The sequence below is a fragment of the Megascapheus bottae genome, chromosome 8, assembly GCF_031878675.1.
Source record: "Megascapheus bottae isolate mThoBot1 chromosome 8, mThoBot2.hap1, whole genome shotgun sequence".
Lineage (NCBI taxonomy): Eukaryota > Metazoa > Chordata > Mammalia > Rodentia > Geomyidae > Megascapheus > Megascapheus bottae.
The window spans coordinates 37119526-37133288 of NC_143516.1; the positions used below are offsets into that span (position 1 = coordinate 37119526).

Sequence of the window (13763 nt, forward strand, 5' to 3'; positions counted from 1 at the left end):
GACAGACGGTACACAGAGATACACTGAATGTTGGCTGGTAGTGATATGTGGCTATCAACAGGAAGCGCAGGAGGCTGGTCAGGAGTGGGTGGCAGTGGCAGAGCTTACTTGAGAGATCACTGCATTCATGGGTGTAGTCGGCGTCTGAGGAAAAGGAAAGAGTAGCCATTGCAGATTGCAAAGGTCCCACAGAACTGCAGGAGGACAGACTGGCTGGGGCACAGATGCAGGAGGTCATGAGCACAGCCAATTGGGTCTTCCTGGTGCTTGGTAGTACTCCTGCTTCTAATCTTAATGTGACGAGAACTGAGTGGCTCTCGGGGAGTGAATGACAAGATCTAACATGAGTTTACTCTTGCCAAAGGGAGTGGGGACACACCATGAGACTTTTGATTGCTTGGTTTTGTTTTGTTCTTTGAGGCTGTCTCACTTTGTGTCCCAAGATGGCCACAAACTCAGTCTTCCTACTTCTGCCGCTTGAATAGAAGTACAATCATGTGCTACCAAGCCTGACCTGGCCTCAGACTTCTCTTGGTCTTGCAACTCCTTCAAAGTCCTTCTCATTTCTAGACTAAATCTGCCTGCTTCCACGAACCCTGGCACATTTCTCTGAAGCTGCTATTACATGTCTGTGTTTCCCAGGAGCTCTGGGAATAAGACTAGATGAATAAGGCTGAGGGTGGGGGGGAACCCGAGGTTTTGAACCACTCTTTCAAGTTTAGTCCATAACCTACAAAGTTTTTCTATTCTTAGTTCATCATCTTTACACAATGATGTAATAGTAATATACATTTCCCTGGGTTAGCTTCTGTCGTCAGAGGTTTTCCGGGAAGCTGATGTTGTGATCAAACACCATGTTCCAGCATCAGGAGAGGCAGAATGTCACAGCCACCCTGTGTCCTGGATCTTAACTGAACACCTGCTTTGCGTATTTGGCAGGCGCTGGCAAAGCAGGAATGTTCTCTTAAGCAAATCATATTTATTCATGCATTTGAAATAGAAAGTCTTTCAGCAAATGACAGCTGCTTGACTTTCTTGAATCCTCTAGTCACTTGATAAGGCCTTGAGGAGGCAGGGGAAATTAGTGAGCTAATAGCACCTTCCTTATAGAATTACAGATTTTATCCAGGCATGGTGGTGCATGCCTATAATCTCAGCAACTTTAGAAATAGAGACCTTGTCTGAAAAACAGACTATACAAGAAGGACTGGAAATATGGCTCAGTTGGTAGATTGCTTGCTTCACAAGCGCTAAAGCCCTAAGTTGGTTTTTCTTTAAAAAATAAAAAACAAAAAGAAGGAACTCTTTCCTGCTCCTCCCTCTGCCTCAGAGCCCTCAACAGTAGAACTAGCTCCCTGGGCTGAACCTACTGAACAGAGATTTTTTTTTTTCCATTGGGTAGGAAGAGAGTAGGGCTTTCCCTGCAGAAGCAGGAGCAGGCTGGAGCTTCTGACCCTGGCTGAGGTGCAGGGTCCTCTGACCACTCTGTCCTGTCCACAGTCACTGGAGCTTGGCCTTCAGCTCACAGTGCTCCAATTGGGAATACTGCCTGGAATGCCCAGAGGTCCAGCTGTCACTTGCCCCACAAGATTTCTTTTGGCCAATGTGGCACAGGAGCGTAAGACCAAAGGCAGCCATAGAAGACTTTTGCTCCAAAGCCAACATTCAGAACCCTGTGTGTTGCTGCTTATTCTCAGCTGTACAGACTTCTGGCCTTCTGAATAGACAAGCTCTCCTGTTCACCTCCCCTGCTCTGGAACAAAGGAACTCTTTATAATCTGATTATCAGCTTCAAATAACTTTAGTGTATTTAGTACCTGTAGTCCACATTTCTGTTTATTAATACAGGAGGGTTAAGGAAAAAAGAAAAAAAAAACAGTTGTCCTGTGGTTACCTGATAAGATAGGCAGTAAAGAAACAAAGCCAGACATTACTATACCTTCTCTGTACCACTACTTTATTTTCACCTGTGCTCCTTGAGGTATTCTTGTGTGTGTGTGTGTGTGTGTGTGTGTGTGTGTGTGTGTGTGTGTCCAGCCCTAGGTTTTGAACTTAAGCTCAAGGCTAGGTCTTGAACTAGCTCAAGGTTAGTGCTCTGCACTTGAACCACAGCTCCACATGTATTATCATATATGCTCTCTCATCAGCATCCCTGGGCCCCACTTTTTTACCCTGATCCTATACCAAAGCATAATTTGAAGCCTCCTGACTGAAGCCTTCTAAGATAAGGAATCACCTAGTCATCTGAATGCCTGCACTGGGGCAGGCCCAGGCTACTACTGAGCTAACCGGAGTCATGAGCTCCACCTAGGCCCTCTCAGCACGAGTGTCACCACTCTGCCCAGAATAAACAGAAAAACTTTTTATAGTGCTTATGCAGAAAAGCGAGGGGAACACAGGCAAAAGGCCTCATCCACCATATGGTATCATTTCCTTTGAATAGAAAGCTCAATTCAATATTATTCCCGTAGTTTGAGGATTTCATTGTTCACATAGACCAAAAGCCAGGTTCATGCAGCCCATAGTCACATCCAGATGCAAGACTGTTACAAGAAAGTAGTTAAAGCCATGGTATGGCAGTATGAAGCTCTGAGGTCCCTAGTAGAAAGCCATGCAAACAGAAAACTATTAAACCACCAACACTTTTCCTTTGTAGAAGACACAAGCATCTGAAAGCACAGAAAATGTTGAGGAATTTTGTTGACAGATGGAGAAACTGAGGCCTGGAGAAATCAAGTCACATGTAGCGAGATGCATTCTAACATCAAGAAGTGACTTTTAATTCAGTTCTCTGTCAATAAAAGCAGTTTTTGTTCTTTCTCCCAAAGAATCAAAAATAAGAAGCAGGAGGGTCTGGGAAATTTACCTCCAGCTTAAAGAAAAGGAATATAGATGTTCACAAGTAAAAGAGGCAAAAAAAAGTGAGAGTCACTGGGTCCAGACACTCATGCCTGTAATCCTAGCTAGTACAGATGCTGAACTCTAAGGAAAGAAGTTCAAATCATCTGAGTAAGACAGTCCATGAGACTCTTATCTCCAGCTACCTATCTAAAAGGCCAGAAGTAGAGCTGCAGCTCAAGTGATAGAGTTCTAGTCTTAAGCAAAAACCTGAGAGCAGTGCCCAGGCCCCAGTACCAACACACACACACACACATACACACACACACACACACACACACACACACACACGCACACAATGTGAGGCAAGCTGTAGTGGTTGACAGCTATAATTTTATCTACTTGAAAGGCAAAATAGTGAGATTCCATCTCAATAAACAAACCAGCATGGTAATATGCATATGTAATCTAAGCTACCCTGGGGGCAAAAGTATGAGGATCCCAGTTCAAAGTCAGCTCAGGCAAAAAAAATGGAAAACTCCATTTTTTAGAAAACAACCAACGTAAAAAGGACTAGAGGTATGTGGCTCCTGCTTGCCAAGAGTGAGGCCCTGGGTTCAAACCTTAGTACTGCCTCCCCAAAAAACAGGAAAAAAGGAAGAGGGGGAAGGGAAGGAGAGGAAAGAAGGAAGGAGGAGGAGGGAGGAGGAGGAGGAGGGAGGGAGAGAGGGAGGGAGGGAGGGAGGGAGGGAGGGAGGGAGGGAGGGGAAGAAAAAAGGAGAAAATGGGGCATATGAATCTAAGAATCCACCTTGTTTGCCCCTAGGAGGAATATAGGTTTAAAAGTGCAAGTTGGAAACATAGTCTCTCTTGTTTGCTGGAGGAAGCCAGCAAAAGTGATTCCCAAAGCATGACTGTCAAGAAACAGGAGGTTAATACAGTCCACTGGCTGCAGAATCTCAGCTGTAGTGTTCCAGGCTGCTGACCAGACCTGGTGCTGTCGCCATGCTCATGTTAGAAAGGCTCCCTGAAGGATCTAGGGAAAGGGAATTGAAAGGGGAGACCCCTGAACAGCAGGCTGACAAGGTGTTTATTGGGCTAAGTACCAATATGATAGTGACCTCCAATATGGACCCTCTCCAGCAAGCAGGGCAGGCTGCTCCCACAGAGGAAAGAGTTGGGACCAAACCAGGCATTACAACTATATCTGCTGAGCCTGATAGAAGGCTAGGAACAGGGACAGCACGTGGGTACTTGGTGAGCAGGGCACTTGCCACAAGCAGACACCAGCAGCTGGTGAGACTCCCTTCCTGGTCTCCACTGCAACTCCCTTTAGGACACTTGAGTGCCAGACTGTTGATGGCAGTGCTTCTGTCTCTTCCATTTTCCTCTATCCTTCTCCCCACTGCAAACAAGATAAGAAAGACAGCTAGTTCAAGGCATTTTCCTCCCTGGCCACTTTCTTGGCTGCACATTCACTAGAAAACTGCTTCTCCCTCCATGTTCCTCAGGACACCAGCCAGGCTTATAGATCCATCTTTCATGAGTGTGAGCAAAGCCATTGTCTTGGGAAAGGCACCTAAAAGAGAGGAGATAACGGCTTTCTTGTAAGCAAAAGCATGAAATTGTCTTGTAGGATGCACAAAGACCCAGGTTCAATTCTTCAGTACCACATATATATAGAAAAAGCGGAAAGTGGTACTGTGGCTCAAGTGGTAGGGCTGCAGCCTTGAGAAAGCCAAGGACAGTACGTAGGCCCTGAGTTCAAGCCCCAGGACTGGCAAAAAAACCGAAAACCCTGAAACAGGCTCATCGCTATCGTAAAGGGTAGAATGAAAATCTATATTGCTAAGATCTTAAAAATTTCAGCCAGGCACTGGTAGCTCATGCCTATAATCCTAGTTACTCAGAAAACTAAGATCTGGGAATCATGATTCAAAGCCAACCCAGTCAGGAAAGTCCGTGAGACTCTTATCTCCAACACCAGAAAACAGAAATGGTGCTGTGTTTCAAACTAGTAGAGCACTAACCTTAGAGCAAGAGCTCAGGAACAGTGCCCAGGCCTTGAGTTAAAGCTCCACGACGACCACCACCACCACCACCAACAACAACAACAACAACAAAAATTCCAAAGATCTTATAGCAGAGAATACCATTTTTAATACATTAACCGAACCCATCTGACTGAGCTACTGTTTATACAAGAAAAAGCAGCCAAAGCCTTGCTGAGTGAGTGCATCTTGATTGTTGCTGAGGTATCTTGGGAATGTGCCAGGCCCGTGGGTTAGCCGTGCTAGTTCTGGCCTCCACATGGTTGAAAGAGCCAAGCTCCTTCCACTTGTCATTGTCAGCCAAATACAGTGTCGAATATCCCACTTTTCTGGCAAAGCTGTCACTGGTATGTTTCTCCTTGGCCTAGCATCTGGAATTGTTCACATTTGCACCCCAGGCCTCAGAGGTCTGAGAGAAGTGGTGGGCGTGAGAAGAGAAAGGAGAGGAGTGAGGCACAAGGGAAGGGTGCAGACAAGAAAGCAGTGGCAAGAGAACCTCGTGGATGGGAGCGAACAGTGTGGCCCTGCCAGCAAGCTGGGTGATCCCAGGTGGAGCCCTTGCTGGCCCTGCCCAGGAAACAGACTGCCTAGGGAGATGCGACATGCTGAGTCCCACGTTGCCACATCTATTGGGTCAGAGTCTTGGGCTGAGCACTGGAAAAATAGGCTTGACCCAAGTGGCCAATTAAACTTTCCATTGGCAGAGACTGAATTAAGGGTTTTTGAAAGCAGGGGTGGGGAATATTTCCATTTGAGAAGTTTGTTTTTTAATGAAATGAAACATTTACTGACACAAGCTCCTCAGAGCCACAGAAGAGTGGTTAATTAAATGCTGGTGCCATGTTGGACAGAGACTCAGCGCCAGGTTAGAGCCTTAGGAGGCATTGTGGGAGGCTGCAGTACCTCCACAAGCGACTCAAGCTTCAGGCCTCTGTCTGTCTTTCCTCCAGTTCCTGGAGCTCTCAATAAGGGACAGGGACAAGAGATCCCAGCAGGCTCAGGCTCAGGCTCTATGGTTTCTGAAATATTATAAAACTAAGAGCTCAATGGTTATCTCTTCCTGACCTTCCCCAGCTGCCTGCCAGCTTCCCAGCCAGCAGCTCCAAGGGCTTCCCCTGCTTCCAGCTCCCACCCCCAATCCTGAGCTGCAGAGTGGGAGAGGGATTTAAGCACATTTGCTGCAGAAATGCCCAGCCAAAGAAGGCCAAGTGAAGGCCCACAGGCACAGCAGACCCGACACTCCAGTACCAGCCTCTTTTCAAACAAGGGTTGTTGTCCTGACATAAATGGGATTGTTTTGTAACACTTAGAGTGAAGTCCTCTTCACACAATAGAAATAAATAGATGTATTACCTCCAGCATAGACTAAGAAAGCAACCTGGAATGTTTCTGATGGGTGACTGACTGATAAAGCCATCATTAACAGCCAGGAAGAGCCAGGATACCATCAGCTCCAAAAGTATTGCAAGTCCCTTACCCAGAGGGACAGGGGTTGTGCCCTGGGACTCAGATCCTATGGCCAGGCTGACAAAGTTCTGGCTAACATTTACAGCTCCATCCCCAAACTGAAGGAAGCTACATTGTATTCTGCTGGGGACAGCTCAAGATTTATGATAATGTCTATGTATGACTTGAGATCAAATTCTTGGCGTTGTAAATTAACTGGGTCAGAAGTTGGGGAAGATTTCAGATTATAGGCTCATGGCCAACGAGTAGCCAACACATACAAGACGTTGGCAAGGAAAGGAAAGATGTGTTATTGCAAAAGGAAGAAGAAAAGTGAAGAGTCATGCCTGACAGTAGCCGGGAAAGGGTGAGAGCTTCCCTCACCCTATGAGAGGTATTTCAAAGCCACATGGTCAAGAAGGCACCCGGAAGCTGTTCTCACAGCCCCCCGCCATGCCTTCCTAATGCCCTGCAGCCTGTTCCAACCACCAGGCCACTCCCCCAGATGCTCTGCAAGCTTTCAGTGATTGATGGCCTCACAGAGGTCATCTGTAAGCATGCACCCCTGGAGACATTGTCTCCCCATCCAGGTCACCAAACATCAGGGCACTGTGGGGTCACTAGTCCAGATGCTGCCTGGACATACTGGCCCAGCATCTCAAACAGGTACACCAAGAGCTGGCCCCCACAGAATTTGTAAGTGGAACTTATAGTGGCATAGGCAAGAATCAGTATGCTCTCATTCCATGACATCGTTTTGTTTCTTTCCTGCTTTGTGTATTTTGTCTGCTTGATTGAAGTGTCATTTTCATATAAAACTCAACTTTAAGAATACATTTCAGTGTGTTTCAATGAACAGTCACACACCACTCCATTGTACAGCACTAGAGTTGCAGACTGCGTGCGTGCACGTGCACACACACACACACACACACACACATACACACACACACACACACACACACACACACACACACACACACACACACACACATCCCCAAGTCAAACCTGGCTCCCAGCCTGTTTGATTTTGTACTTCTTTCAGGGTTGTAAAAACAACAAAAGGTTGTGTGCAGCCACACAGCCAAAAATGTCTGCTGCTGGCCCTTTGCAGGGAATCACACTGGCCCTCAGTTTCCCTCGGCCCTCAGAGTCCCTTTTGACCCCTTGCACATGTCCCTCCCTCCCCCTGGCAACCACAAATCTGCTTTCTATCCGGTCTTCTGCCTTTTCTAGGATTTTATATAAATGAAATCATCCTGTATGACGCCTTTTGTGTCTGGCTTCTTTCACTTATAATGCATTTGAGATTCATTGTCTGGGCTTTTGCATATGTGAGTTCTGCATTCCTTTGTTATTTCTGTACAGTATGATATCCCATTAAATGCAGGGTTCAACTTGCAAGTGGATTGGGGGCCCTCCTTGTGTTTTAACCATGTGCAGACACAGAAGAAGAAAGGAAAGCTCCAGCACAGTGCCAGGGTCTAGAGGACCAGTTCTCACCTACCCTGTCTTTGCAGGCATGAACAACCGGGAGGTGTTGGAGCAGGTGGAGCGCGGCTACAGGATGCCCTGTCCACAGGACTGCCCCATCTCTCTGCATGAGCTCATGATCCACTGCTGGAAAAAGGACCCTGAAGAACGTCCCACTTTTGAGTACTTGCAGGGCTTCCTGGAAGACTACTTTACCGCCACAGAGCCCCAGTATCAACCTGGTGAAAACCTGTGAGAGCTGGGTCTGCAGAGAGGCCTTGTCCCAGAGGTCTCCCCACCCCTCCCCATTAGCTTCCAATTCTGTAGCCAGCTGCCCCAGGGCAGCGAGAACCGTCCAGGATCAGATTGCATGTGACTCTGAAGCTGACGAACTTCCATGGCCCTCATTAATGACACTTGTCCCCCAAATCCGAACCTCCTCTGTGAAGCATACAAGACAGAACCTTGTTATTTCTCAGACTTTGGAAATGCATTGTGTCGATGTTATGTAAAAGGCCAAACCTCTGTTGAGTGTAAATAGTTACTCCAGTGCCAACGATCCCTGATCCTCGTGCTTTCCTTTTTTTAAAAAGCAAATCGTATGTGATTTTAACTGTCTTCACCTGATTCAACTAAAAAGAAAAGTATTATTTTCCAAAAGTGGCCTCTTTGTCTAAAACAATAAAATTTTTTTTCATGTTTTAACAAAAACCAATCAAGACAGGTGTTTGGGTTTTTTTTTCTTTTTTTATAAATACGGATTTATATGTCCCTGTACATAGACCATGTGGGTGCTAAGGTGGAGGCATAGCCCGCCTGGGCCATGAAGCTGTGGGACCCAGAGTAAGCTCTGACCGCAAAACCTCATCACAGTGGTGGTGGTATTTTGAAAGCCAGTGCCCTTGTTTTTTGGCTTTTACAAAACATGGTTTTGGTTTTGGTTTTTTAAGTTGGATTGCATCTTTTTCTTTTTTTGTGGGGTTTTTTTCTTTCTTTCTTTCTTTTTTTTCTTTCTTTTTTTTTTTTTTTTTTTGGTTTATGACTATACCTATAGCTCTGCAGTGGAGGTGGTCGTAACTCTTGACTTTTTCAGAAACCCCTAAGCTCAGTTCATATTTTCTATCATAAGTGTTCACTCTGACTTAACTGCACTTGCTTCCAAAACGGAAAAATGAACATATTTATGCAAGCAGACAGCCAATCCCAGTGAGAGAAATGGAAGATGGATGCCACACAAACTTCTTGTATAAAAATATGAATGCTGAAATGTTTCTAATGTTTTTTTTGTTATTTCATAAATCTTGTAACTATATCTAAAACCCATAGCATTGTAGTTGTGGCAACCTACTAAACTTTCTCATGCAACTAAAAAGTTCTGGGGAAGCTGAGGGGGGTCGTTATACATGTCCCATTGTAAAATAAGTGTTTAAAATGTCCTGTACTGCTAATGAATGACTATATGTCCAAGATTCGCCCGTGGAGTAACTATGCACTACTTTACATTTCATAGGGATGCACAAAAAAAAGTATTACATTTTTAGTTGCTATTTGTACCAACCTTGAATTACATGTGTTTAACAACAACAAATCAAAAATCCTTTTTCTATTAAGTTTTTAATACTGAGTAGCAGTGCTGAAGTCTTAATTCCTTTTTTGTTGTGATTTATTTGTGAGTTTTACATTTTTAAATTGTTTAACTTTCTTAATTTAGTAATTAAAAAGAGAGCATTTTACATTTTAAAAAATTTGTTCATTTGTTTAAATCACAGAAGGTACTCTGGTAGTTCTGTGACATATCTGTCCCACACCAGATGGTAAGAAGGAGTCACCTGGTGAATTTAGCCATTGTGCAATGATTTCCAAATGACAGAAATATTCAGAACATCTGGAGGTTCCTCCCTACCAAAAGGCTAGGCAATAGGACTGTTAAAGCAAGACTTAGGTATACCTTAACATTTTAGTTTTTAATCTGACATTTTCTCTAAATGGAATTTGCCCCACTCATAGAAAAACCAGATGATTAGAAAAGTCTTGTCCTAGAGTCAACCTATTTCTGAGTTGTCCCTCTACTTTTCCAACAAAATTGGGGAAGATAGCCTGGTATGGTAGAAAAGGCTGTGGTGGACTCTGGCTAGCCATCTGGGCCAGGCTCTGCCAGCAGGCAGCTGCAGGATTTGGAGTAGCGGCATGACATCCCACCTGGTGGCTGGCCATAGAAATGAGGGGGGAATAAGAGCCATACTTAGCTTTAATGTCTTGTGATTCACTGGTGTCATTTGGAAATATGTAAGGGAGACAGTTTGTTGTTGTTGAAATAAACTTTACCTTTAGAAAGAGCTTCTGGCATTTGAAGAAGAAAGCAAGAAAAAAAATGAAACATGTTTTTCTCATATACCAAAACTTTATGGTACTTTTTTATGTTAATACAATATCTAAATTGATTTTTTTATTTAAAGATCTTATTACATACAACTTTTTTTTATCACATTGGCCAGTTTATCAACAGGTTCTTAGTTTTTTGTTGTTTTGGTTTGGTTTTATGGCAGGTCATGGGGCTTGAACTCAAAGCTTGTATTACTATCCCTGAGCAGTTTTTGCTCAAGATCATCTCTCTACCACTTTGAGCCAGCTCTCTTTCTAGTTCTCTGGAGGTAAGAGTCTTGCGGACTTTTCCTTCCCAGGCTGGTTTTAAACCTTGATCCTCAGATGTCAGCCTCCTGAGTAGCTAGTATTACAGGCCTAAGCCACAACCTTTCTTGTAAGTCTTTTTAAGTTAAATTCGTTTTTAATCATCCTGTCCCACTAGAATAGGTTTTTGCAATTAGTCTCTGGAGGATTTTTTGTTTATGTTTTGGTTCATTTAAAAATATCTGGGGAAAAAAATAACCTATGTTATGCAGAAGTTCTGGAAGAAAGAAAGATCATCTCTTGAAGCTAGAATGAATTAAATGTTATAGCTTTTAGTCCATCAAGTGAGTCATGTTGGATGCTAAGGACAAGGGTCGGCTAAAGGGTGCTCTTGTGATATGCAGCATGCTGTACCTGTTCTAAAATGCTGATAGATTGGTTGCCAAGCGAGTACCTTTAAATATGAAGAGATCAGAGGTGTCTCCAAGAGTCTACTGTGCTTTCGAGAGATAGTCTGGGATCCCCTAGGGAGGATCCAGCAGCTCCCAGGAAACCTCTGTCCCACATAAGTTGTAAATATCTGGAGCAAGGAAACTGAATTTGCTCACCTGAAAGTTATCTTCTTACACAAGAAAAGTATCACCTTAGCATAGAGCAGTGGTGAGCTCTTTATTTTTTCTTTTAAATCTTCAGTAACCTGGAAATACATAAGTAATTGCTGGATTCTCCCAAGAGAGCGACCATCTGGCATTGCTCCGAATTGCAAGGTTTCCTTTTACTTTGCTTTTTACTATTTCTTTTTACTTTTTAAAAAATCAAATAATAAACCTACCTGTGATGATCATTTACAAAGCTCAGATCTCATAAACGGTGACATGATTCCTGTTCACCTCTACTCATTCCAGCTCAGACTTTCCTCTGAAACTGCTTCATTCATTTGTGTGCACCTAGGGGAAAGGAAGGGGGATCAAGGAGACTCCAGGTCCCACATGTTTCAGTTAGGCTACATCTGGCTCTGTGATGTACGAGAGCCAGGCATTTCCACAAGAAAAGTGAAGGGGTCTGTGATTCTTCAAACCACAGCACTAAGGAAAAGCACCTGAGGGTTTTTATCCACCTGAGGCAGATGAATCCTCCTGTGGCTAACTCTGGGCAGCAGAGATTTTCTCCAGTAACATTGGAGATTAAAGCTGTAGGGCTTTAATCTGCAGTTTCTCAGAGGATCTTAGCAATTTCTGCCATTGTTAATTGGTATAGTTCTTCACAAGTCTTAAAATAAGTGTCATGCAAAGGAAAATGACACTAAAGCCCACTGCAAAAGGATGCCCTCTGAATTTATCCTGATTCAGGACAAGCAAGCTAACTTCCCAGGGCAATCATTCTCTTAACTAGTTGTATTTGAGTGAAATGATATTTGGTCAATTTGTTCCTGAAAGGTATTTTAATAGAGTTCAATTACATTTGTTGACTTTCTTACTGCTATCTATTATGCTGTTGGAATTCAGTCAAGCTTTCAAAATGTTTGCTGGAATGAAGATAGTGAAGAAGAAAGAGAGGGGAAAAAAGAAAGACATAGACTTGGGATTAAAAAAAAAAAGAGCTCAAATTTAGATTCCAAAATGGTATCATGGGGGCATATTACTATGGCATTACCAGTTATCTATATTTAATTCTCAGAAATAGATTGTAATTCCATAAAATATGATGAAAATAGTACCTGTAATATCTTAATATCTTTAAAATACCAAATAGACCTTCATAATTTATTAATACCAATATTCTAAGAAACTTTTCCTAATATCTAAATGCACACAAACTCATAGGGAGGAGGAAAAAAAAAGCACTTGTATTTCATCCATACACACACACACACACACACACACACACACATTTTCAGACTGAAAAAAAAGTGATATAGGAACTGTCAGAATGAATCTATGGCAAACAAGTCAACAGAATTCCATGCTCCTCTTTTTGAATACTTAACACATAATTCTGTGTTCAAAGCCACCAATATAATTAATAGTACTATTCTACAGTGTTTCCTCTGACAGATCATGTACTGCTTCAGGATAAAAAGTGCCCAGCTGCTCACTGTTATTCCCTCTGTACCTAGAACCATGCAAGAGTTTATGGCAGTGCTGGGATGTAGCTCAGTAGCAAAGTGCTTGCTTAGCAAGTACAAAGTCCTGGGTTTGAGCCCCAGAAAAGAAAAGACAAAAAAGAAAAAGAATTTATAGCAAAGGACGAGTGGATGGATGGATGCATGAATGGAGGGATGGTGATTCACCACCATCCAGTGGAGTGAATGGTTCACTTTCAAATGACACATTTACCTGAGATCTACAAAACATGAATGATTCACTTTGTGCTGACTCAGCTCTAGCTCTTCTCTACTCCCTGGCCCACCCCATTATAATGTGCTGTCAACAGTTTTTGAGATAAGATATAAAGGCTCCATCAGTGACCTGAATTGAAACCATTGGTACTCCCCACACTTTTCTCTAGAATTTATCTCAACACCCATGGGAACAAATTCATACTTCTTAGAATGCGGGAACTGCATGCAGTAAATTATACCATGTGACACAAAGTCTGAAAGCACTGTACCTTCTAGATCTCCTTGTAACTTGGTAACTTTATGAAAACTTTCTAAGATAACCATCTTTTCTCCCAAATCATTCAGTTGTATAATATACCTGCCTGTGGCTTACCATATCCTTGGACCAAGGAGCTACTGTGACTCTGAGGCACACTGTGAGGTTGGTGTCCAAAATACCTTACTGCTCATGGACTGATACTGAACACGGGAAAGGCAATGCTATTACTGCTAATATCTGATTTCCCCCTTTTCAGTCAGCAAAGAACAACACTGTGATTGAGAGTGGGAGAGGAGATGAAATTTGATGATGGGAATAAAGAAGAAAATCACTGAGTCACGTGGAAGTACATATCTAGCAAGACAGCCTGCTAGACCAGGACATGCCAGAAGGATGGGGACCTTGGACTAAGAGGAAAAAACCAACCGTGAGGAGAGAAGCCCTGGGCTGTTCTAGCAATGTGGAGATGCCGGTAAATTCAGGTAAGAACTTGTCATTCATTGCTTGTCCAGACTTTGGTTGTGTTCTTATCCTGGGCCCTGTGTTTAGCACCAAACACCTGAAATGATAAAGTCCAATGAGGATAGACACCAAAAACACACTTTAGGCCTGCTCTCTGTAGATGGAAGTATAAGGATTGCCATCAAACCTGGTATGGGCATAGCAGGTGAAGCTTCCTGGAGAAGCAGTGCCTGGATTCAATTTTCAAGACAAGCAGAGGTAGGAC

The 13763-nt window shown here is 43.4% G+C and overlaps 1 protein-coding gene across 2 annotated transcripts in view; it reads left to right on the forward strand.

The window, feature by feature from the left end:
• Fyn (FYN proto-oncogene, Src family tyrosine kinase) overlaps positions 1-8806 on the forward strand; it is a 163467-nt gene extending 154661 nt beyond the window's left edge. For both annotated transcript variants that reach the window (XM_090338267.1, XM_090338266.1), the window contains exon 13: positions 7856-8806. In XM_090338267.1, the coding sequence (XP_090194393.1) occupies positions 7856-8064 (209 nt within the window). In that variant the 3' untranslated portion in view covers positions 8065-8806. The remainder of the gene's footprint in view (positions 1-7855) is intronic.
• The last annotated feature ends 4957 nt before the right edge of the window (positions 8807-13763 follow it).